Genomic DNA, 26,163 nt, shown 5'->3' with positions numbered 1-26,163 from the left:
CTGTACTGTCTAAGGGAAACACTATGGCACCTCCTACCCATATGTATAAATACAAATATACAGAGAGGGAATGTTCTGGGCACACAATAAGCTGTACCCCCATACTGTACTGTCTAAGGGAAACACTATGGCACCCCCTACCCATATGTATAAATACAAATATACAGAGAAGGAATGTTCATACATATGACAGTTTGCATTCTGATCTCATCATAGTCATTATTGGTCTGGTTTATTTCCTTTCAGCTTATTTCCTGGTTCCAGTAGAGTTCTACCGATGATCGTGACTTGGGAAACCTGTACAAATAGAAAGAAACATTGACTTATTCATTTGAAATAAAACAAAAAGGACATTCTCATGTATCATACTGCGGCAGAAGAAATATAACGTTGCATTATTACACTGACAAGTAAACTCCAAGGTGACATTTGATAGGTGGAAAAATGCTCAGTGTTATTGTTAGACAGGGACGACCTTGGTAACTGGGCAAGAAGGTTGTTTATGTATCCGATAGTTGCAGTTGTTTTGGAGAATAAACACAAAGGGGCCACTGATATGTGGGAACCATTACCCCCCCAGGATTTAGGAAAATAATAATATTTAATTATTTCATTTATTATTAAGTAATAAAGCTTAAAGATGATCTAGTCAGGTGTCTTGATATAGTGAATGTGACCCAATAACCACCGGGGCCTGTTCTTCTAAGACTGGATAATCACCCACCTCTCTTTGTCCCCAATGTGCCAACACATTTCTGTTAAATAATGAAGCCTTGGTAGCCCTGAGACATTTATTTGCCTCTCTATCATCTAAAAGCAAATATCCCATGGGTCTACCTAGGGTCGGACTGGGCAAAATCGTGGTGGGCCCCGGTGGCCCTGAGCCGACCCGACCGCTCCTCCCCTGATGCGTTAAATTTATGTGCTCGGAGAGGACGTTGGGTGGGGGACATTGCGTGGGGGGTTAGGGGGGCCCCTGGGGGGGAATTAGGGGGATGCAGCCGGCGGGGGCACCTGTAGGGCCTCTGGGGCGGGAGCCCCGGTGGGCCCTTCACCCCCCAGTCCGACCCTGGATCTACCAATCAGTTGTCCATTAGTTCCTCAGCACCTCTCCCCAAGTCTATTGACAGTTGTCTCAGCACACGTATGTTGCAACCTGATTCATGTTATTCGCTTGAGTAACATTTAATATGAAGAATCTTGAACTTTATTCCTGGTAAAGGATCTCGAGCTTCTAATGCTGACAGCACAACTCTAACTTCTTCTGAATCCGAGGGTCTGAAATAGTCGTGTGCCGGGGAACGGCAGTAGATTAGATATAAATTTGACAAGAATCAGACAAGAATTTGATATTCTTGCAGTTCGTTGATCTAGAGTTGCTTATATATAGAATACTGAAGGGTTCCTCTATAGAGGTTCTTCTATATATGGGGGCTAATCTTCTATACCAGTTAGGGCTAAATTGGGGGCCAGATATTATTTGATGGTCTCAATACCTTTACTATGATATCATAACATTGTAGTTACAAAGCTAAAGGGTCAAAGTGATAGGTGGACTCCAAAAGTTGGGATTTAATCCACAATTTTGGCCTCTTGGGAGGCTTCGTTCAAAGGTTCTTATTTAGGAAAAAGGTTGACCCCCGTTCTTGGGTTACAAATCACTTTCAGATATATAATATGAATTATTTACCTGTATCTGTCTGGCTGTTTAATTCTCTGCACTCCGTGCTCTGACTACTAAAAGCTCGATGCAGAGAACAGACGGGGATGAGAAAATAAAGCTCCCAAATGCTTGAACTTAGTGGCCGTATATGTGGTGCTTATAAGGTTGCCCAAATGGGATAGAGTGTAAATAAATTACAGGTATAGGACCCCTTATGCAGAAACCCATTATCCAGAAAGTTCCGAATTATGAAATCTCCTTCTCCCATTGACTCCATTGTAATCAAATAATTTACATTTTTAAAAATGGTTTCCTTTTCTCTGTAATAATAAAATAGTACCTGTACTTGATCCCAACTAAGATATAATTACCCCTTATTGGGGGCAGAAAAATCCTATTGGGTTTATTTCATGGTTAAATGATTCCCTTTTCTCTGTAATAATAAAACAGTACCTGTACTTGATCCCAACTAAGATATAATTACCCCTTATTGGGGGCAGAACAGCCCTATTGGGTTTATTTAATGGTTAAATGATTCCCTTTTCTCTGTAATAATAAAACAGTACCTGTACTTGATCCCAACTAAGATATAATTACCCCTTATTGGGGGCAGAACAGCCCTATTGGGTTTATTTCATGGTTAAATGATTCCCTTTTCTCTGTAATAATAAAACAGTACCTGTACTTGATCCCAACTAAGATATAATTACCCCTTATTGGGGCAGAACAGCCCTATTGGGTTTATTTAATGGTTAAATGATTCCCTTTTCTCTGTAATAATAAAACAGTACCTGTACTTGATCCCAACTAAGATATAATTACCCCTTATTGGGGCAGAACAGCCCTATTGGGTTTATTTAATGGTTAAATGATTCCCTTTTCTCTGTAATAATAAAACAGTACCTGTACTTGATCCCAACTAAGATATAATTACCCCTTATTGGGGGCAGAACAGCCCTATTGGGTTTATTTCATGGTTAAATGATTCCTTTTTCTCTGTAATAATAAAACAGTACCTGTACTTGATCCCAACTAAGATATAATTACCCCTTATTGGGGCAGAACAGCCCTATTGGGTTTATTTAATGGTTAAATGATTCCCTTTTCTCTGTAATAATAAAACAGTACCTGTACTTGATCCCAACTAAGATATAATTACCCCTTATTGGGGCAGAACAGCCCTATTGGGTTTATTTCATGGTTAAATGATTCCCTTTTCTCTGTAATAATAAAACAGTACCTGTACTTGATCCCAACTAAGATATAATTACCCAGAACAGGGTAGGGGGCAGAACAGCCCTATTGGGTTTAATTACTGTTTAAATTAATGTTTTTGTAGACTTAAGGTAGGAGATCTGAATTAGGGAAAGACCCCTTATCCGGAAAACCCCAGGTCCCGAGCATTCTGGATAACGGGTCCCATTCCTGTCCTATAAAACATTACAGTGAAAAAACCTTACAATAGGACCCTATTTATATATATATATTTTATATTTATATAATTTTTACAATGCTTCTATGTTTTATCATCCCATTCAGGGCGGAATTACAAACCTTCCATTGAGGAGATCAATAACATTTTTGGCATTTTTGTTACAAATACATCTATATTATTTTCATATGATTGCAGCTGATAGAGTCGCGCGTCGGCAATTAAATCATTTGAAGCAAATTTCTAATTAGTTGACTCGACTTCGTTAATAGAATTACATTCGCGTCGCAATATAAGTGTGAGACTTGTAAATTGTTGCATTTAAAAATGACCCCCAAATGCTGGAATTAAATACCAGAAACATTAGAAAGTGAATAAATGTCGAAGGCCAATTAATGGGAAACCCAAACGAACCTGCTGTCGGATTGAATGGGAGCCGGTGGCCGCTGTCTGTTCCCCTTAATGCCGTCCCGCTTACATTTCCGAGCTGCCTGTGGGCTTCAAATTGCCTTTTCACAGCCCGATGAGACATGAAACCTCGTACAAAATGAGTCGACCATATGGCCATGTGTAAACTATCAGCCAATTATATCCTGACTTTCCTAAACAGACGTGAAATTACAGCCTCAAGCTTTTTTTTTTTTCCCTTCTTGACAGCAGTGGTCCCCACTCATTGTCCAAATATAGAATTTGCTGCATTGGCAGCCGGGGCCGTATAAATGGAGGTGGGATGCGGGGGCCCTTTATCCTTCGCTGCCCTGCATTGTGAGGTGAGTATTTGCTGCCGCTCCCTGGGATACATTCATTTTAATGGTATTTGGAGCAGCTGCGGATTACAGAGAGACTGCATTCTCCTGGAACGAGGATATTAAAGGGAACCCAATATATATATATATATATCATGAGAAGCACAAGGAACCAATTAGCCTGCGGCTTTAGGATGTTTAACAATTATGCAACAAATTGACTGCAGTACTAACATATACTCTGTTTCCCCTCTGGGACACCGCTTACATCTGAATTGGACCCCTCAGGGGTGGGGCTTATATGATAGTTAAGAGTCTTACAACTACCTAGGAGTTGTGGCAGGTCAGTGGCTATACTTAAATATTGCAGCTAACCACAATACTAACATATACTCTGTTTCCTCTCTGGGACACAGCTTACATCTGAATTGGACCCCTCCCCCTCCTTGCTCAGGGGTGGGGCTTATATGATAGTTAAGAGTCTTAGGACTCCCTAGGAGTTGCGGCAGGTCAGTAGCTATACTTAAATATTGCAGCTAACCACAATACTAACATATACTCTGTTTCCCCTCTGGGACACCGCTTACATCTGAATTGGACCCCTCAGGGGTGGGGCTTATATGATAGTTAAGAGTCTTAGGACTTCCTAGGAGTTGTGGCAGGTCAGTAGCTATACTTAAATATTGCAGCTAACCACAATACTAACATATGCTCTGCTTCCCAGATGTTCAATGCTTACATCTGGATTGGACCCTCCCACTCTTTGCTCAGGGGCTGTTGTTATTTAATTCTTGGGTTTCTCTCTTTTTTTTTTTTTAGATTCCCTATCTGGCCGTTACAATCTTTTACATCTAGGGGAAAGGGTAAAGGTAAGTTGTGGCTTGCCAGTTCCATTCCATAAATATTTTTGCCAATAGTAGCAATATCTCATCCAACTATCAGATTGTGTGTAAACTGGCAGTTTGATGATAAAAGAAGATCAAGGCATAAGGTGATAGAGGAGCGTATCTCCTTCCACTCCCCCATACAGGTACCACCAAAGGGATCTTCAGTTATAATTTATTATCATATTAGATGTTAAACCCTTAGTAGTTCTAAAACGGTGGCCTCTCTAATAGGGCCTTAAACGGTGGCTTGGGTATCTCAGCCTGAAGGCCACGTAGGGTGAGACAAACAGAAGGCAAGTTAGGGTGAGACTTGAGGGTTGCTAGCCTAGATGTTCCTGAACTTATGGCTAAATGTTTTCTTTACCTGTAACATTGTGGTCCCAGAGCAAATGTTGGACCTTAAAGGAGGTCCTAGTGATGTAGTAACACAATAGCTGAAGCTTAAAAAAATATCCAAAACATTCAGTCTTGCATAATTCTTATTTATTGATTGAGGGGAGGCTGAAGGTGCTAGATCAGAAGTCTTCTTGTTGGGTTTTACGTTGCCCATCCATGTTGCATACATTGCATTTCATGAATATACCTCAATCCAAGCTAAGATACTAATTATGCTCTTCATTCAAGTTTGTACTTATTTCTCTGTGTAGAAAAGCAGCGACCATGAGCGACGCAGAGATGGCCGTCTTTGGGGTGGCCGCTCAGTTCCTCCGAAAGTCAGAGAAGGAGAGGATTGAGGCCCAGAACAGACCCTTCGATGCAAAGACATCCACCTTTGTGATTGACCCTAAACAGATGTACGTCAAAGGCGTCATCCAGAGCAAGGAGGGGGGCAAAGCCACCGTGAAGAAAGAGGACATGTCTGTAAGTTGTAGATATATTTCAAGGTGTTGCTGAAGTGATTTTGCCCTTGCCTTCCTTCTTTTCATTCTACAACATGTATTGTGTTGTATTCTTTTTCAGACTGTAACAGTGAAGGACGATGAAGTCTTCCCCATGAACCCACCAAAGTACGATAAAATTGAAGACATGGCCATGATGACCCACTTGAACGAACCATCTGTCCTGTATAACCTCAAAGAGCGTTACGCAGCCTGGATGATCTACGTGAGTCTAAAAGTTCTTTTTTAGTTCATGATGAGGTCTGTTTTGCCGTTTAAGAACCCATTGCATCATTTGGGTTCTGAAGGATCTAATGATAACTTAGTGGGAGCTAAGTCTTCATGGGTCGTTGAAGGCAATAATAGTCTACTGCAGTAGAGGCATCCATGGACCAATAGGGCTCACCTGTAAAAATGTGATTTCTCAATTTACAGACCTACTCAGGCCTCTTCTGCGTCACTGTCAACCCCTACAAGTGGCTTCCCGTGTACAACCCAGAGGTAGTCAATGCCTACCGTGGGAAGAAGCGTCAGGAGGCCCCACCCCACATCTTCTCCATCTCTGATAACGCCTATCAGTTCATGTTAACAGGTAGAGAAAAGTTAATTATGGAAATACTCACTTTATATCTTATGTATAACCCCCTATTAGTGCCTAAACGATATTAACTAGACAACATTATTGCCTATAACCCAATTAATATCCACGGCTAAATGAAATGTTTGGTTAATGCTGCCATTTGATCGTATATATTCTGAAATATGTATATGTTTTCATTGCAGATCGTGAAAATCAGTCTATCTTGATCACGTAAGTACTAAGTGGGTGCGACTTGCACCATAAAGTGTTGTTTATGGGATATAATGGTGCATTGTGTCGGGCCCATTGTACTTGCCATAGTCAATTAGCCCATACTTGTATCTTATTATGACACGAAAAATAGAAAAAAGAATTGATTTGCATGGCGGTCCCCTAAGAAACATTTTGGTCCATTCAAAATGGACGCTTGTATTGGGGGAACTGGGTTCAAGCCAATGGTTGATGAACATATTGAAGTTCATGTATAAGTTCCACCAGCTTCTTCAACACAATCTTTTCCAGTCTAGTGTGTTAGTCACTAGTCAAAAGCTTCTGGTTTGGAATTGGTTTCAGGAAATCTGTCAGGTCTTTAGAGTTTAGGAAGAGTTGCCATTGGCTACTCAGGATTCTCATGTAATTAGGAATAAAAGCTTTTTTTTAATGGCAACTTCTCATGTTCTTTAGTGGAGAATCCGGGGCTGGAAAGACTGTGAACACCAAGCGTGTCATCCAGTACTTTGCAACAATTGCAGCTATTGGGGACAAGAAGAAGGAGCAAACAGGGAAAATACAGGTTTGTAACGACATTACGTGGCCAAAATGCACTCAGATTTTGTGGGGCAGTCAGTCTCCTTGTTTTAGCTTTAGCCAGTCCCAAACGCTTTCAACCCCAATCTCACTTCCTAGAGGAGCCAGTCCCAAACGCTTTCACCCCCAATCTCACTTCCTAAAGGAGCCAGTCCCAAACCCTTTCACCCCCAATCTCACTTCCTAGAGGAGCCAGTCCCAAACGCTTTCACCCCCAATCTCACTTCCTAGAGGAGCCAGTCCCAAACGCTTTCACCCCCAATCTCACTTCCTAGAGGAGCCAGTCCCAAACGCTTTCACCCCCAATCTCACTTCCTAGAGGAGCCAGTCCCAAACGCTTTCACCCCAATCTCACTTCCTAGAGGAGCCAGTCCCAAACGCTTTCACCCCCAATCTCACTTCCTAGAGGAGCCAGTCCCAAACGCTTTCACCCCCAATCTCACTTCCTAGAGGAGCCAGTCCCAAACCCTTTCACCCCCAATCTCACTTCCTAGAGGAGCCAGTCCCAAACGCTTTCACCCCAAATCTCACTTCCTAGAGGAGCCAGTCCCAAACGCTTTCACCCCCAATCTCACTTCCTAAAGGAGCCAGTCCCAAACGCTTTCACCCCCAATCTCACTTCCTAGAGGAGCCAGTCCCAAACGCTTTCACCCCCAATCTCACTTCCTAGAGGAGCCAGTCCCAAACGCTTTCACCCCCAATCTCACTTCCTAGAGGAGCCAGTCCCAAACGCTTTCACCCCCAATCTCACTTCCTAGAGGAGCCAGTCCCAAACGCTTTCACCCCCAATCTCACTTCCTAGAGGAGCCAGTCCCAAACGCTTTCACCCCCAATCTCACTTCCTAGAGGAGCCAGTCCCAAACGCTTTCACCCCCAATCTCACTTCCTAGAGGAGCCAGTCCCAAACGCTTTCACCCCCAATCTCACTTCCTAGAGGAGCCAGTCCCAAACCCTTTCACCCCCAATCTCACTTCCTAGAGGAGCCAGTCCCAAACGCTTTCACCCCAAATCTCACTTCCTAGAGGAGCCAGTCCCAAACGCTTTCACCCCCAATCTCACTTCCTAGAGGAGCCAGTCCCAAACGCTTTCACCCCAAATCTCACTTCCTAGAGGAGCCAGTCCCAAACGCTTTCACCCCAAATCTCACTTCCTAGAGGAGCCAGTCCCAAACGCTTTCACCCCAAATCTCACTTCCTAGAGGAGCCAGTCCCAAACGCTTTCACCCCAAATCTCACTTTCTAGAGGAGCCAGTCCCAAACGCTTTCACCCCAAATCTCACTTCCTAAAGGAGCCAGTCCCAAACCTTGGAAAAGGCTAGTCAATAAGTTCATCAAGTTCAAACCCTACTTAGCTTCTAGGTGATCCTGAGGGAAGTAGAACAATTAGTTAGACTCCAAATTCCTTTCTCACTCTACAACAGCAATTGGACCACATCCCGATCCAACTTTGCACCGAGAGTGTTAATAAAAAGTATCCACGTATTTTCTCACTTGCTTAAAAGGCACCTAGCTTTTCCTAAATGGAATGTCCTCCACTTCTACATTGAGATAAAACCTTCTTTGTTCTAAACATCAGATATATATTGGTACATAATGATATCATATCCCTCTCGAGCACTACTTCTTATATGCAACCAATCCCAAGCTTTGGCCTTAACTTCCCATATCCTTTATCAGGTTAGTGGCTCATCTCTGGGTTTTTTTTATTTGATTATTGTCCCTTTTGGGCACCAGTAGAGTGTAGCATTCATCCAACAAATTAATAGCAGATCTCTACTAATTATATTTGTTCAGTCCTATTTAGGGATTGGTCCATGACAGAGATAGGGGTTATATGCTTTGCCCTTGGATAAAAGGTTCAGGTTCTCCACAAATACCATTTTCTTTTTCAAATTCAACTGTATTACTGCGTATTCAAAGGTCATATAAGAGCAATAGTTAGTTTGATGATATTTAAAAACTGAGAATTTTTGAGGGTTATTGGGGTATAAATCTTATTTGAATCTTTGTAGGGCACCCTGGAGGATCAAATCATTCAGGCCAACCCGCTGCTCGAAGCCTTCGGCAACGCCAAGACAGTCAGGAACGACAACTCTTCCCGTTTTGTAAGTTGAGTTTTCCCATAGGAATGAAGAGAACATTGACTTTCATGACTTTTCATGTATTAATCTCTAAACTCACATTTTGATCAATCTGCTCGTTAAAGTAATATGCTCTATTTAATACTTAGGGTAAATTCATCAGAATCCACTTTGGCACCACTGGAAAGCTGTCTTCTGCTGATATTGAGACCTGTAAGTTTCACTACTATTCTCCATGAACATTGACGCTTTACAATGTGCTGCAACAGTTGTTTCATGTTGGGACTTTTTATATTCAAACCAGATCTTCTGGAAAAATCCAGAGTCACATTCCAGCTATCGGCAGAGAGGAGCTACCATATCTTCTACCAGATCATGTCTAACAAGAGACCAGAGCTGATTGGTAGGTTGTGGCCAAATTCATATTTGAATAATTCATTGATTTTTTGTTGGTGAAGGCAAACAACATGGAAGCTCCAATGCAAATATGTATTTCAATATACAAAGGCTGAACTGTTATTTTCTATTGTTTCCAGAAATGCTCCTGATTACCACCAATCCTTATGACTTCCCATATGTGAGCCAAGGGGAGATTACAGTAGCCAGTATTGATGACCAAGAAGAGTTGATGGCCACTGACGTAAGTTCCTCAGTAGAAACAAAGAAGCTGCATTAGGGCACCAGAAAGATTATTTGCGGGATGAAAGTTCAGAATTTATAGGATATTTTGTTTCACAGAGCGCCATCGACATCTTGGGTTTCAACCCTGATGAAAAAGTCGGTATTTACAAAATGACCGGTGCCGTCATGCACTACGGTAACATGAGATTCAAGCAAAAACAGAGAGAGGAGCAGGCCGAGCCGGACGGCACAGAAGGTAAGAAAATGGTATTGTACGTCATAATAATATCCTATACATGATATAGTCACAGCCATCTCCATCCAACGTCTTTCCAACTGATTGAACTACAACGGTCTGAAGCCATTGCTTAGCAACTGTTAGTTATTTCCATTCATTTGCTCATTTTTATATTACAGTGGCCGACAAAGCTGCCTATTTGATGGGCCTGAACTCAGCAGATCTGCTGAAGGCTCTGTGCTACCCAAGGGTCAAAGTCGGCAATGAGTTTGTCACAAAAGGTCAAACCGTCCAGCAGGTAATTTCATGGTCAAGGGCTGCAGGTATAAAAGAGCCAGGAACTAGAGTTTGCTGTAATAATTCATAATCTGCTTTAGGTGTACAACTCAGTGGGTGCTCTGGGCAAGTCCGTGTATGAGAAGATGTTCTTGTGGATGGTCATAAGAATCAACCAGCAGCTGGACACTAAGCAGCCAAGGCAGCACTTCATCGGCGTCTTGGACATCGCCGGCTTTGAGATCTTTGATGTAAGTAATTCAAATAAATATTCTTATTATAGATCATAGAGTGTTTGGTATAATAATAATGTTATATTTTCATGACCAGTTCAACAGCTTGGAGCAGCTCTGCATCAACTTCACCAATGAGAAACTGCAACAGTTTTTCAACCACCACATGTTTGTCCTGGAGCAAGAGGAGTACAAGAAGGAGGGGATCGACTGGGAGTTCATTGACTTCGGCATGGACTTGGCCGCCTGCATTGAGCTTATTGAGAAGGTACATAATTTCTACTATACTGTAAGTTGATACATAGCAGTTAGCTATAGTAGTATTATGTCCAACACTTTGGGGCCCATTTACTTACTCACGAACGGGCCGAATGCGTCCGATTGCGTTTTTTTCGTAATGATCGGTATTTGGCGATTTTTCGGAAAATTATCGCGACTTTTTCGTTGCCATTCCGAATGTTGCGCAAAATCTGGCGATTTTTTCGTAGCGTTAAAACTTGCGTGAAAAGTCACGCCTTTTTCGTAGCCATTCCGAAAGTTGCGCAAAATGTTGCAATTTTTTCGTAGTGTTCGGATTCATTCAAGCTTCAGTATGGTGACTTTTCTTGGGCCAGGTTGGAGGGCAGGGTGCCGTTGAGTCCTATGGGAGGCTTCCAAAATCATGCTAAGTCTGAAAGTTTCGCCCGCCGCTTACGAGCGCTCAATACGAAAAAGTCGCGACAAGATACGAAAGAATCGTAATGGCTACGAAAAACACGCTTTTTTCACGAAAATCGTATTGGTAACGAAAAAGTTGCGACAATTTCCGAAAAGTCGTAAAGGCGCCAAAAAAACCGGAAAAAATACGAAAAAGTCGCAAAATGTTCGTTTTCCAATCGGAATTTTTCCAATTCGGATTCGAATTCGTGTCTTAGTAAATCAGCCCATTTGTGTTACAAAATCTTTGAAGTGTTTGAATAAGGAATTTAGTACTAATAAGTAAGTTTGTATCCCCTTCTGTAGCCAATGGGCATTTTCTCCATCCTTGAAGAGGAGTGCATGTTCCCCAAGGCAACAGACACTTCATTCAAGAACAAGTTGTACGACCAACATCTGGGCAAGTCCAACAACTTCCAGAAGCCCAAACCGGCCAAAGGCAAAGCCGAGGCTCACTTCTCTCTTGTCCACTATGCCGGGACGGTGGATTACAACATCAGTGGTTGGCTTGACAAGAACAAGGACCCACTGAATGAAACCGTCATTGGGCTCTACCAGAAGTCTTCTGTCAAACTGCTCTCCTTCCTCTACTCGGCATATTCTGGTACAGATGCAGGTAATTTTTCAGTGACATTTATGTCATGTTCTTATTTTTACATTGCTTTGTTTCATATAACCTTTCCATGTTTATAATACATTGATTAAATAGCAAAGTAATGTCCTTAAACAAATATAGTCCAACTTCTCTTCAGGGTCTAACTTCTTCTTTAGGGTAGGGCAAATGCTGTATCTAAGTTACTTTTACTGATGCCAATAATATACACATCGTACCTCCCATTACAGATACCGGTGGAAAGAAAGGCGGTAAGAAGAAGGGCTCATCTTTCCAGACTGTGTCTGCTCTTTTCAGGGTAACACTTGAATTCTTTCCTTCAGCTCAACATTGTTTAGCATTTCTACAGAATATACAACACTAACATCTCCTATATTAACTTCCTACAGGAGAACCTGAACAAGCTGATGAGCAACCTCAGAAGCACTCACCCCCACTTTGTACGTTGTCTGATCCCCAACGAGACAAAAACTCCAGGTATGTTTTTAAAAAAGATGTGCAATTTAGGTTTGGTGGATAGCAGAAAGAATTTTCTATTTTGTGCAATCTTTATATTAATAACAAATTGTGTATTTCATGTAGAACTTCTCAAGAAGTTCCTTTTTTAGTTTTGACCCAAATTGTTCTTGGTGTAGGTATTCTGTTATTTATCTGAGAAAAAAAAGGTATTGTGCTGTTTAATATGTTCTAATCTCTATATGAATACCTAGACGTAGGCCCATGAAGTTGCCAATATCATCATCATCATTATCATCATCATCATCATCATCATCACAGTTTAAAAAAGTGTACTGAATACAATATACGTTACTTGTATGATCTTCGCTTTCTAATGTAGTCGCCAGTTTAGAAAAATAACATCCTCTAATGATTCTAAAATGTATATTTTTAGGGGAAATGGACCACTATCTGGTCATGCACCAGCTGAGGTGCAACGGTGTACTTGAAGGTATCAGGATTTGCAGAAAGGGCTTCCCAAGCAGGATCCTGTATGGTGATTTCAAACAGCGGTATGGATTGTCTTTATACTATACTTGTAGGTAGACGTGCCTATTTTTCAATGCCTTATCTCTGCAACAACCAACCCAACTGGATAACAATAATAGTCAGAAGGTGCCCACCAACATGAAAAGAAAAAAGGCGCTGAACCCCAGGAGTTTACCCATTAAGCAAGTCCAAAAATATTAATATAATAATATATTATTATAATATAATAATCTGAACATAAATCTCAGTCAACATAACAAAGAGACAGAGCAGGCAACAGTTATTAATGACAGACCTGGAAGGCTTAACATTCTTACCGAAGACTCCTTATTAGGTTCAGAGACTAAATAATATTTGCATTCTGACACAGTTACAAGATCCTCAATGCAAGTGCCATCCCTGAAGGGCAGTTTATTGACAGTAAGAAAGCTTCAGAAAAACTTCTTGGATCCATTGATGTTGACCACACCCAGTACAGATTTGGTCACACAAAGGTACCTTTTTTTCAACACACATTGGGTTTATGGAATTTAGATTTTTATTCCATTTTACATTTACATTGATCATGTTTTGGGTTCTAGGTGTTCTTCAAAGCTGGTCTTTTGGGTACCCTTGAAGAGATGCGAGATGAACGGTTGGCTCAACTGATCACTCGTACTCAGGCTATGTGCAGAGGTTTCCTCATGAGAGTTGAGTTTAGGAAGATGATGGAGAGAAGGTATTTTTTCTTTACACCATAAATCACTCTGAAATTGACATATTTTGGTTTAATACTGATGAAAGTTGTTCATTTCCAGAGAGTCCGTCTTCTGCATTCAGTACAATATCCGCTCATTCATGAATGTTAAGCATTGGCCATGGATGAAGCTTTATTTCAAGATCAAGCCTCTCCTGAAGAGCGCCGAGTCTGAGAAAGAGATGCAGAACATGAAGGAAGAGTTTGAGAAGACCAAGGAGGCTTTGGCAAAAGCAGAAGCAAAGAGAAAGGAGCTGGAGGAGAAAATGGTTGCCATTCTTCAGGAAAAGAATGATCTTCAGCTCCAAGTTGCATCAGTATGTAGCTTTAACTTTTGTGTAACATCTCCTTTAATGTAACTGGAAATATTTGACTTATTAAACTTTTTTTTTTTAGGAATCAGAGGGTCTGGCAGATGCAGAGGAAAGATGTGAAGGTCTGATCAAATCTAAAATACAACTGGAGGCAAAAATTAAGGAATTCAATGAGAGGCTGGAAGATGAAGAGGAATCCAATGCAGAACTTACAGCAAAGAAAAGGAAACTGGAGGACGAGTGTTCTGAGCTGAAGAAAGATATTGATGATCTTGAGCTGACACTGGCCAAAGTAGAAAAGGAGAAACACGCCACCGAGAACAAAGTAATTTACAAGTTATTTTTATAATTCCTTGCATTGTATAGTATATTGTGTAGCAGATATTAATGGATTCATAAACTAGGTGTGTGAACATGAACAACACAGAACAGTACATAATATTTCTAGTACTCTGGTCCTATGTTTACTAACAGCAGTATTGTGTTTCTAAGAGGATAACACAAGTGTATTAAAATATGTTGTTCAAGGTACCTCTAGGGATAACAACTATAACTAATCTTTTTACCATTATGCAGGTAAAGAACCTGACTGAAGAGATGGCTGTTCTGGATGAAACCATTGCCAAACTCACTAAAGAAAAGAAAGCTCTGCAGGAAGCCCACCAACAGACATTAGATGACCTACAGGCTGAAGAAGACAAAGTCAACACCCTGACTAAAGCAAAAACCAAGCTGGAACAACAAGTTGACGATGTAAGTATATTAATGTTAGGTGATAACAATAATAATGTTGCCATAAAAGCCATTTGTTAATCTTTGATATATTTTATGTTCCTTCAGCTTGAGGGATCCCTGGAGCAGGAGAAGAAGCTGCGTATGGACATGGAGAGGGCAAAGAGAAAGCTGGAGGGTGATCTAAAGCTGGCCCAAGAGTCCACAATGGACTTGGAAAATGACAGGCAGCAGCTGGATGAAAAAGTGAAAAAGTAAGACAATGGTTTTACTCCATGACATAACAGAGACAAGCTCATACAAACAGGATTAGTACACCTAGAAATAATAATGTTTACTATGGCTATTTTTGTGCAGGAAGGAGTTTGAAATCAGCCAGTTGCAGAGCAAGATTGAAGATGAACAGGCTCTGGCTGCCCAGTTACAGAAGAAGATTAAAGAACTTCAGGTAGAATATCGCTATATTTATCTCTATCTATCTCTGTATCCATCTATAATTACATAATTACAAATTAGTCTACTAATCTGTATAGTTCTGTAAATTATAGTCCTTATTTCTTTTATAGGCCCGCATTGAGGAGCTGGAAGAAGAAATAGAAGCTGAGCGAGCAGCTCGTGCCAAGGCAGAGAAGCAGCGTTCCGACCTCTCCAGGGAGCTTGAGGAGATCAGTGAGCGCCTGGAGGAAGCTGGAGGTGCCACCTCTGCTCAGATTGAGATGAACAAGAAGCGCGAGGCAGAATTCCAGAAGATGAGACGTGACCTTGAAGAGGCCACTCTGCAGCATGAAGCCACCGCCTCTGCTCTCAGGAAGAAGCACGCCGACAGTGTTGCTGAGTTTGGAGAACAAATTGACAACCTCCAAAGAGTCAAACAGAAGCTTGAAAAGGAAAAGAGTGAACTAAAGATGGAGATCGATGACTTGGCCAGCAACATGGAATCTGTCTCAAAATCTAAAGTATGTAAACTTATAAGTTTACTATGGCAAATATGTCTGCACTGTGCGGATGCTAAATCTATTTTACTTCTTTAAAGTCCAATCTGGAAAAGATGTGCCGGACACTAGAGGACCAATTTAGTGAAATAAAGACAAAAGAGGAGGAACATTTGAGAGTCATCAATGACATCAATGCACAGAGAGCTCGTCTTCAGACAGAGAACGGTAGTTATTTATAACAAACCTCCCTTCCAATAAATGGCAAACCAAATGGATTCCTGTTTCTTATTAACAATGTCTCCAATTAGGTGAATTCGCCCGCCAGTTGGAGGAGAAAGAATCTTTGATTTCTCAGCTCACTAGAGGAAAACAGGCCTTTACCCAGCAAACTGAAGAACTAAAGAGGCAACTGGAAGAGGAAACAAAGGTATTGTTGGGTTCTTCTAAAGCAGGGGTAGGGAACCTATGGCTTGGGAGCCAGATGTGGCTCTTTTGATGGCTGCATCTGGCTCTCTGCCAAATCTTTAATAAAAAAATAACGGGGGACGTGGCCTGCACTTGGCGGATAGTAGACGTGTTCTAAGCCTTAGAACACGTCTTCTATCCGCCGAGCGCAGGACACGCCCTTATCCACATCGCATCCGGAATCCTTGGGACCCACCCTACCTTGCCCCACAGCATCCGCGGCCAAACATACTGTATGACTCTCACGGAATTACATTTTAAAATATGTGGTGTTTATGGCTCTCTCAGCCAAAAAGGTTCCCGACCCCTGTTCTAAAGTATCAAGGATAAGATCATTTACAGTCATTAATAGTATGCTTTTTGGTTAATATCAGGCAATTTATGCTCTTTCATTCTAATTTGTAAAGGCCAAGAATGCCCTCGCCCATGCATTGCAATCTTCCCGCCATGACTGTGATCTACTCAGGGAGCAATATGAAGAGGAGCAGGAAGCCAAGGGTGAGCTGCAACGGTCACTGTCCAAGGCCAATGGGGAGGTGGCTCAGTGGAGAACCAAATACGAGACTGACGCAATCCAGCGCACTGAGGAACTGGAGGAAGCCAAGTACGTTCATATAAATTATGCCTCTAAGAGAAATTATTCCAATTTAAAATGTCATTGTTTTGTTGAGACTTTTTGCAAAACATTTTGCTGTTCATGGCTTGTTCTTCAAAATTTTGCCACAAAAAAAGGTTATTTTTTTTAAATAAAAGTGCTAATAATATTACTTTACTTTCATCCTACTTGGCCTAGAGTCATGATATTTCTTCATTTACTCAACAGGAAGAAGCTGGCTCAACGGCTCCAGGAAGCTGAGGAGCAAATCGAGGCCGTCAACTCTAAGTGCGCTTCCCTGGAGAAGACCAAGCAGAGACTTCAGAATGAGGTGGAAGACCTGATGGTGGATGTAGAACGTTCAAACGCGGCTTGTGCAGCTCTAGATAAGAAGCAGAAGAACTTTGACAAGGTGTGTGTAAAAATAATATTACAGTGTACATTCTTTCTACTTTGTGAATTCTGAAAAAAAGATATGTAGGAGATTTTGAGGACTATAAAATATCAATGTAGAAGGCCTACAAAATTTATGGATGATATTATAATACAGGTGCTGGCAGAATGGAAGCAGAAGTTTGAAGAGTCCCAGGCTGAACTTGAGGCTTCTCAGAAAGAGTCTAGGTCCCTGAGCACTGAGGTGTTCAAAATGAAGAACTCCTATGAAGAAGCCCTTGACCAGTTAGAAACCCTCAAGAGAGAGAACAAGAACCTTCAACGTAAGTTACTGCTTTTTTTTCAGTGTTTCCTGGCCATACATCAAAAAACAACATTCCATTTACGATGACACAGGTATATGCTCAGATTTCTAGATTCTCTTTTCTTCTCTTGATACAGAGGAGATCGCTGATCTCACCGAACAGATTGCAGAAACTGGGAAAACCATGCATGAGTTGGAAAAAGCCAAGAAACAGATTGAGAGTGAGAAATCTGATCTGCAGTCGTCTCTTGAAGAAGCTGAGGTGAGTAGAGTGTGACAAAGAAATACAAATATAAACAAAACTGGGATATAAAAACATATTCTTAAATACTTTCAGGCATCCTTGGAACATGAAGAAGCTAAGATTCTACGAATTCAGCTTGAACTGACCCAGGTTAAGTCTGAAATTGATAGAAAGTTGGCTGAGAAGGATGAGGAGATCGAGCAAATAAAGAGGAACAGCCAGAGAGCTCTGGAATCCATGCAGAGTACCCTGGATGCTGAGATCAGAAGCAGGAACGATGCCCTCAGACTGAAGAAGAAGATGGAGGGAGATCTGAATGAGATGGAAATTCAACTAAGCCATGCCAACCGACAAGCAGCAGAGTCACAGAAACAGCTCAGGAACGTGCAGGGCCTGTATAAGGTAGGACTGTCCGATTCATTGTTCTCACTTGTTTCTGCATTTGAATCAGCTGTGTAAGCTCCTGAATGATATTGCTTCCTGTTTATATAGGATGCTCAACTGCACCTTGATGATGCCCTTCGGGGAATTGATGATCTGAAGGAACAACTAGCAATGTCTGAGAGAAGAAATAACCTCATGACGGCTGAAATTGAGGAGATGAGGTCTGCTCTAGAACAGACGGAACGTGCACGCAAAGTGGCAGAACAGGAACTCCTCGACGTCACTGAGCGCGTGCAGCTTCTCCACTCACAGGTATAGTTAAAGGACTTTTCATGGGATTCACAGTTCATTTATTGCCCTTTCATTTGATATTCACACATGTATTGTCCTTCATTTTCTGACGTACATTTGTTTTCTAGAACACCAGCCTTATCAACACCAAAAAGAAGCTTGAAACTGATGTCTCTCAGCTACAAAGCGAAGTTGAAGAGGCAATCCAAGAATCAAGGAATGCAGAAGAAAAAGCTAAAAAAGCCATTACTGATGTACGTTTTGCATGGTTTTATCCTCTTTCACCTCCTTTTCAGTTGTATTTTTATGAATCTAATCTACATTCTGCCAAGTGTGAAGATATATTCATGTTTAGGAACTTTCTAATTAGACATTATTATTATATCTTAAATAAACCAATACATTAACTTTCTTGATGGCATCAGGCTGCCATGATGGCCGAGGAACTCAAGAAGGAACAAGACACCAGTGCTCACCTTGAACGTATGAAGAAGAATCTGGAACAGACAGTGAAGGATCTGCAACATCGTCTGGATGAGGCTGAGCAGCTGGCAATGAAAGGAGGCAAGAAGCAGCTCCAGAAGTTGGAGGCCAGGGTGAGTTCTCATTTGGTAAATGAACGATGTGTCTCAGAGGGAAATTCAGATAGATACTTGGAAGAACCCGACCATTTGTCTGTCCAATCTAGGTACGGGAACTGGAAAATGAACTTGATGCTGAGCAAAAGAGAAGCTCTGACGCAGTTAAGGGTGTCCGAAAGTATGAAAGAAGAGTGAAGGAACTTAGTTACCAGGTAAGTTGCACTTGGCAAAGATAAAAGCACTTAATCATTAATAATAATGATGAAACTACAAAGTTAATGAGTGAAAACAACTTTGACGATAGATTAGTCATGGAAAAACCCTTATGCCCAACAAGTAGGATCCTTAATATGGTTTCATTCACTTATAGTCTGAAGAAGACAAGAAGAATGTGTTCAGACTTCAAGACTTAGTAGACAAGTTGCAGCTGAAGGTGAAGGCTTACAAGAGACAATCAGAGGAAGTTGTGAGTATCATTAGTTTGATCATTTCCTAACCTTGTCACATCCATAACCAGAATCATTAAACGCTTCAAAATAAAACCAACTATCCGAGGTAAAAGATAAGTAGTGCACTGTCTACATATAACTGTATTTTCCTTCAGGAGGAACAAGCCAATGTCCACCTGTCCAGATTCAGGAAGGCTCAACATGAACTGGAAGAGGCCGAGGAACGTGCCGACATTGCTGAATCCCAAGTCAACAAGCTTCGCGTCAAGACCCGAGAGGTTACCAAAATCTCAAAGAGCGAAGAGTAACCAGGCGATGAAGTGAAGGGCTGAGATATTAGACAGGTAATTTGCTCCTACATTTACTTCATCAAAAAAATCCCATCTTATAAGATAACAGACAAAACTGTTGCCTGTAGGATGTGCATAGGAAATGCTTAGAACATTGATATGGATTTATTTTGATATATTCTGTTATAGCTCCAATCAGTCCAATCAGTGTTTAACCAATCGAAATTCGACTAATACTGAAATGACTCCAAAACCTACTTTGCACATTAGCCCTTGAGTAAAATTTCCAAAATGGCATAATCTATCCAATACTTCAAATTGACTTGGCATTAAGGGTTAGGGTGTGGTCCAGCCAGGCACGGAGATTGGGCTGAACCCAAGTTCTGCAAAAAATGCAGTGATTTGTACTCAGTACATCACTAATAGTAATTAGTAATAATATTTCCCATGACTGCAGTTGGAAATCTCCGGAGACATTTTAATTCCAGTTGTTCTTTGGAAAAATGTTCATACCCATTGCGTTCCATATGCCGTTTCATTGTCTGACCCAATGATTTTGTCTCTTTTCCTCCTTTAGAAAGCAGAAGAGGGAAATTCGCACAGACTATTTGCACAAGTTCATACAATAAATAAATCCTTCTAGGGTTTGGTCAAACTGTCTGTATTCATTTTGTTTCTGAAGATATTTTACTGGCACTTTTTAATTCATGCGTTGTCTTGGGTTTCAAACTGGGTCATTTTGCACGTGGAACCTCTCCTGAGAAATTACTTTTAAGGTCCAACAATCATTCTTAGATAAAGAGCTCTTGTACTTCCTTCTCCTAAGGTGGTCTCTTTCCCATGATCAGGAACCTGGTGTCTATTAATGTCCAACCTCCATCCGACATCCATTAATGTCCAACCTCCATCCCACATCCATTACTGTCCAACCTCCATCCCACATCCATTAATGTCCAACCTCCATCCCACATCCATTAATGTCCAACCTCCATCCCACATCCATTAATGTCCAACCTCCATCCCACATCCGTTAACGTCCAACCTCCATCCCACATCCGTTAATGTCCAACCTCCATCCCACATCCATTAATGTCCAGCCTCCATCCCACATCCATTAACGTCCAACCCCCATACCACATCCATTAATGTCCAACCTCCATCCCACATCCATTAATGTCCAACCTCCATCCCACATCCATTAATGTCCAACCTCCATCCCACATTCATTAATGTCCAACCTCCATCCCACATCCATTAACGTCCAACCTCCGTCCCACATCCATTAACGTCCAACCTCCATCCCACATCCATTAATGTCCAACCTCCATCCCACATCCATTAATGTCCAACCTCCATCCCACAACCATTAATGTCTAACCTCCATCTTGTTACATTGCTTTGCATGCCCCATGAAGACCCACTTTGCCCAGAAGTCTGCCTGCTCGTCCTATCATTACATAAACACAACAGCACGTGACCTCTTCTTCATTAATACTGTAGTTTGAGAGTTGGTAACTTCTAAAATCTAGATTCTTTTAAAAATAAAAGGTAGAATATAGATTTTAAAGTAGGAATGCACCAAATCCATCATTTTGGGGTTTGACCGAACCCAGAATCTTTTGTAACAGATTTGGCTGATACCGAACCAAATCCGAATCCTAATTTGCATATGAAAATTCCCAGTTCCCAGAATTCCAGGTGTTTTTCAAACATATAATCCTGGAATTTTTACATCAATAGTGCCCGTCCTGCCAAAAATTGCCCAATAAATACACCTAGGGCAGTTTTATTACACTGTCTTTCTAACAGCCGAGGCCTCCACACTCAGGGTTGGTTGCACTTGGGGGTAAGTAATAATGCATTTATTTCTCACACACACAAACATAAGGCTCACAATTCCACCGTGTAGTATCTGAGTAGTAATTATATTTATACTCCAGTATTCCGATCATTGGCAGATAAATATTCTACGGAATAATAGTGATAACCCTGAGACAAAATGGACATTCAGTTTAAGGTGAGGGAAAAGTCCAATGGATTCCGCTAGCTTTTGTAGATATGATGAAACCTCCAATGAAGGCTGATATCACCCTTATGAAGCCCAGCTACCCGGGCAGAGCTATAATAAAATAGAAAAAAAAACCAAGCTCCCATCCAATAAGGGGTAGAAAAGAACCACCAAGACTCGAATCTCGCAGTGAGTGTGCTAGAGGGGTCTCCTACAGTTACTGGGGCGATAGCAGTTACCTAAGACTTTTGTTGTCGTTAATGAAAAGCAGTCATCCCGGTCATCTCAAATACTAGTAGAATTCCAAGAGTTTCCTTTAGATGAACCACCTAGGGGTTCCAGAGCGTTGGGGTAATTACTTTGCAGCACTCACTAAATGTCCTAAATGTTTTTATTTTTTTCTAAAAAATGTCAATTGAATACTTTCTCAATTTTACTCAGTTCTACGGTGCTGCAGAATAAATCATACCTTAATAAAACATTATTGTTCTTCATCTACATCAACACATATGGGCTTGTCTATCAACTTTTGAGTTTGTGAGTTCAAGATCGATTTTCTTATTCGACTAAAGTCGATTTTTTGAATGCTTGCTTATTTATTAATAAGGAAAACCCATTTGAATAACAAAACTTGAGTAACGCACATTTTTGATTTTACAAACTCGAAAAATTTAGTTTTACATTAGAGTTTTTAAATTTGGCGCTCATAAAAAATATCATACATTCGAGTTGAACCGTAATTTGAATGGTTAGAGCAAGAAAACTCAAATCGTGAAAAAAATTCTTATTGGAATGTTGATAAATGTCCCCCATATTCAGGTAAATATACAGTACAATTCACACAGCCAATAGATGCTTCAAAAAGCCCTTTCTATCTCCATTGCCGGTCATGGCAAATCAAAATACCAGGTAGCTGACATCTAGGCACCCGCTTCCAAAGTATCATTTGTGTTGTAGAATGACAGAAGTTTAAGAGAAGAGTCACCCAACTCTTTAGTTAGTTTATATCCTGAGTTGTGTTATATAAACAACTCTTTTTTGGCTCTTATATAGCCGCACCAATATACAACTGTGACTATGGTAAGCAGCAGACAAGGGTGACCGCTATAGCCTCTACTGTTTGGGTAGCGATGCCATTCTCGGACATCCTATTGGGGGTTTTATGGACGTGCAAACCTATTTCTTTTTGCCATGGCAAGAAATTGGCTATTCTACTTATGGAAACATTCTAATACTTAGATTTATACATTCAGCTGATAACGGGAATGTACAATTATTTTCAAGATGAGTGTAAATGACCATGGCAAACAAAAAGCCAGGATGTCAGTGAAGGGAACATTTAGCGCTTATCCAGAAACCCAAAGTTTCAATGTTATTATTTAGATAAATACTAAATAATTACTGTTCTACTTAAAAATGGGATGATTTGGAAATTAACATAATAATAATAAATACAACAGTATCGGTGCAAAATGTCTAAGTATGGGAAAAGACCAACACCCCATGCAGCAGAAAAACATCTGTCTATCTGTATCTCTATATATCATCTATCTATATCTGACTTATGTATCTACCAGTCTAAATGTCTGTCTATTATCTATCTATCTATCTATCTCTGTCTGTCTGTCTGTCTGTCTGTCTGTCTGTCTATCTATCTATCTATCTATCTATCTATCTATCTATCATCTATCTATCTATCTATCTATCTATCTATCTATCTCTATCTGTCTGTCTGTCTGTCTGTCTGTCTGTCTGTCTGTCTATCTATCTATCATCTATCTATCTATCATCTATCTATCTATCTATCATCTATCTATCTGTCTGTCTGTCTATCTGTCTGTCTATCTAACTATCTATCAATCATCTATCTAACTATCTATCAATCATCTATCTATCTATCTATCTGTCTGTCTGTCTGTCTGTCTGTCTGTCTATCTATCTATCCGTCTGTCTATCTATCTATCTATCCGTCTGTCTATCTATCTATCTATCTATCTCTGTCTGTCTGTCTATCTATCTATCTATCTATCTATCTATCATCTATCTATCTATCATCTATCTATCTATCTATCTATCTATCTATCTATCTGTCTGTCTGTCTGTCTGTCTATCTATCAATCATCTATCTATCTATCTATCTATCTATCTATCATCTATCTATCTGTCTATCTATCTATCATCTATCTATCTATCTATATATCTATCTATCATCTATCTATCTGTCTGTCTGTCTGTCTGTCTGTCTGTCTGTCTATCTATCTATCATCTATCTATCTATCATCTATCTATCTATCTATCATCTATCTATCTGTCTGTCTGTCTATCTGTCTGTCTATCTAACTATCTATCAATCATCTATCTAACTATCTATCAATCATCTATCTATCTATCTATCTGTCTGTCTGTCTGTCTGTCTATCTATCTATCCGTCTGTCTATCTATCTATCTATCCGTCTGTCTATCTATCTATCTATCTATCTCTGTCTGTCTGTCTATCTATCTATCTATCTATCTATCTATCTATCATCTATCTATCTATCATCTATCTATCTATCTATCTATCTATCTATCTATCTGTCTGTCTGTCTGTCTGTCTATCTATCAATCATCTATCTATCTATCTATCTATCTATCTATCATCTATCTATCTGTCTATCTATCTATCATCTATCTATCTATCTATATATCTATCTATCATCTATCTATCATCTATCTATCTGTCTATCTATCTATCTATCTGTCTGTCTGTCTGTCTGTCTATCTATCCGTCTGTCTATCTATCTATCTATCTATCTATCTATCTATCTATCTATCTATCATCTATCTATCATCTATCTATCTATCTATCTATCTATCTATCTATCTGTCTTGCTTTTTTGTTCTTATGTCTATGAACCCCAAGGAGCTATAGAAGGTCCCTTACCTTGGGCAGCAGAGCTAACGGAGAAGGCTAACTCTTTGCATCCAGGCTTGTTTTATAGAAGTGCTCCTGCCCATACAGCACGATTGGTGTCTATATTTGGGGAATCATATTCGAAGGCTCCAGCTGGTGCAGTAAATTAATTTCTGTTGACCATTGTGGGTATTGAAGGATGGTACCGAGCCATGGAAAAACCATTTTTCTCTCTGTCCTGCATACCATTGGGCATTCCACCAAGTGTGCCTGAGGGGCGTCACCGCTTCCCTGCATGGCATGAACTCTAGAAGCCATTTCTGGAGATTTTACTGATATTTTATGGCCACTATCATCAAGAAATAAAAATAGAATCTGTGCCTAAAAAAGGTGGGAATTGTTAAGATTGACGGACCCGGTGTTGTTCCGTGGCCACCACCATGCCAAATTTCCTTTTCTAGCGTGGGTTGTGAAATCTATATTAGTGGTGGCAGCCACCCTTGCCATGGTTTGGGTGCTGAGGGGAAGCCCAGGAGATGGGGGTCTGGTACAAATACACCTAGTTACACCCCTGTGTAAATGCGTCCTCCTTTGTGTAAATCCCCGTTTCCTTTGGAGCTAAGACCTGAATGCCAACCTTAGACCCTAAGAAATAAGCTCCTCTTGTTTTGACTACTAATCATACATATCTTTTTCTGTCTGCGGTGATGACATTTAGCAGACCAACATGTCAGCTTCAAGTATACAGATTGTATTACGAGCCCTCCTGCCCTCCGCTTGCCCAGAGCCGGGAACACATGGCCTTCCCCTCTGCTAATGGCTTTGCAGTGTGTGTCTCTCATTCTGTAGGACCTGCTTCAAGTCAAGGGAAGTTCCTTGTACTTAGTATTTCAGTTAAATACATACTGTGTATACATACGTCTATCAATTTCACAGGGAAACTTTTTGAAACTTGCAGTTGCTTTTGGGTCAGTTAAAAAACCTTCTGAAGCCTGAAAACCATATATCATGCAGCAATAACTTAATTTCATATATAAAAGGTAAGTCTCCTTGGCCTAAAAAATCTACTTACTGTATGGGGCAGATTCACTAATCCACGACTTTTTCGTACGCTTGCGTGAACAATTCGGAACTGTTTTCCCGCTGTTTACAATCGTTCTGTGCGAAAATTTCGTGACTTTCAGCTCGCCAATACAATATTATCGTGACTAATATGTTTTTTTCGTAAGCATTTTCGTGATATTTGTGATCTTCAGAGATTTTTGTATCCAATCCGAATTTTTTCCATTCGGGATTCGAACTGGTCATTTGATAAATCTGCCCTATGTGTATAAAGCTGGCTATAATTATCTAGAATTATTACATGAATCCCAATCTTACATTGTAAAAAATGTATCTATGCCAAAATTTTTAGCTTATTTGAGCCAATGACTCTCCAAGTGGCATATGAGTGCATGCCAGGGTCGGACTGGGCCGGTGGGACATTGGGGGAAAACCTGGTGGGAACCAGCCCTCATGGTCCGACCCAAGCCCGCTCCCCTGCCTGGGCTGCTCCCTCTCCTCTGCTTCCCCGCTCCCCTGCCTGGGCTGCTCCCTCTCGTCCGCTTCCCCGCTCCCCTGCCTCAGCTCGCTCCCCAGGAGGTAAAAGGGATGCGGCATGGAGGGGGGTTGGGGAGAAGGGACCTGAGTTCACCCTACGCTCCAGTCCGACCCTGTGCAGGGCAAATGGATGGGGGGAAATAAATAAAAGGCTTTGGGAAGCAAAATAAATCATTTTGATTGCTTCAAAAGATTCTGAATTCCATATTTCAT

The 26,163-nt window shown here is 40.8% G+C and overlaps 1 protein-coding gene and 1 long non-coding RNA gene across 2 annotated transcripts in view; one reads left to right on the top strand and one right to left on the bottom strand.

The window, feature by feature from the left end:
- Positions 1–207: 207 nt before the first annotated feature.
- Positions 208–26,163, bottom strand: part of LOC116407980 — a 29,654-nt gene continuing 3,698 nt past the window's right edge. Inside the window, exon 2 of the long non-coding RNA XR_004220662.1 lies at positions 208–297. This is a non-coding gene — a long non-coding RNA (uncharacterized LOC116407980). The remainder of the gene's footprint in view (positions 298–26,163) is intronic.
- Positions 3,833–20,114, top strand: myh13 (myosin, heavy chain 13, skeletal muscle). Its single transcript, XM_018097876.2, has 41 exons — positions 3,833–3,865; positions 4,661–4,710; positions 5,376–5,589; positions 5,689–5,832; positions 6,042–6,198; positions 6,390–6,417; positions 6,871–6,979; positions 9,005–9,097; positions 9,223–9,286; positions 9,378–9,476; positions 9,610–9,713; positions 9,812–9,950; positions 10,112–10,230; positions 10,310–10,459; positions 10,539–10,709; positions 11,444–11,753; positions 11,981–12,048; positions 12,140–12,227; positions 12,643–12,760; positions 13,108–13,231; positions 13,319–13,455; positions 13,535–13,790; positions 13,870–14,112; positions 14,364–14,540; positions 14,628–14,773; positions 14,877–14,967; positions 15,086–15,475; positions 15,553–15,679; positions 15,763–15,881; positions 16,327–16,523; positions 16,743–16,926; positions 17,065–17,230; positions 17,349–17,473; positions 17,549–17,857; positions 17,948–18,151; positions 18,259–18,384; positions 18,556–18,726; positions 18,819–18,923; positions 19,082–19,177; positions 19,316–19,504; positions 20,028–20,114. The coding sequence occupies exons 3-40, from the start codon at positions 5,389–5,391 to the stop codon at positions 19,466–19,468; spliced, it is 5,808 nt and encodes a 1,935-aa protein (XP_017953365.1). The 5' UTR covers positions 3,833–3,865; positions 4,661–4,710; positions 5,376–5,388; the 3' UTR covers positions 19,469–19,504; positions 20,028–20,114.

The sequence above is a fragment of the Xenopus tropicalis genome, chromosome 10, assembly GCF_000004195.4.
Source record: "Xenopus tropicalis strain Nigerian chromosome 10, UCB_Xtro_10.0, whole genome shotgun sequence".
Taxonomy (NCBI): domain Eukaryota; kingdom Metazoa; phylum Chordata; class Amphibia; order Anura; family Pipidae; genus Xenopus; species Xenopus tropicalis.
The sequence above is the reverse complement of the archived record's forward strand: the minus strand, read 5'-3'. Positions and strand labels throughout refer to the sequence as shown.

Excerpts from the sequence above, each read along its gene's own strand:
- myh13 (XM_018097876.2), top strand. The coding sequence starts at position 5,389 with ATGAGCGACGCAGAGATGGCCGTCTTTGGGGTGGCCGCTCAGTTCCTC. Across the intron at positions 11,754-11,980 it reads ATATTCTGGTACAGATGCAG|ATACCGGTGGAAAGAAAGGC; the intron begins GTAATTTTTCAG and ends CTCCCATTACAG. Across the intron at positions 15,476-15,552 it reads AATCTGTCTCAAAATCTAAA|TCCAATCTGGAAAAGATGTG; the intron begins GTATGTAAACTT and ends ACTTCTTTAAAG.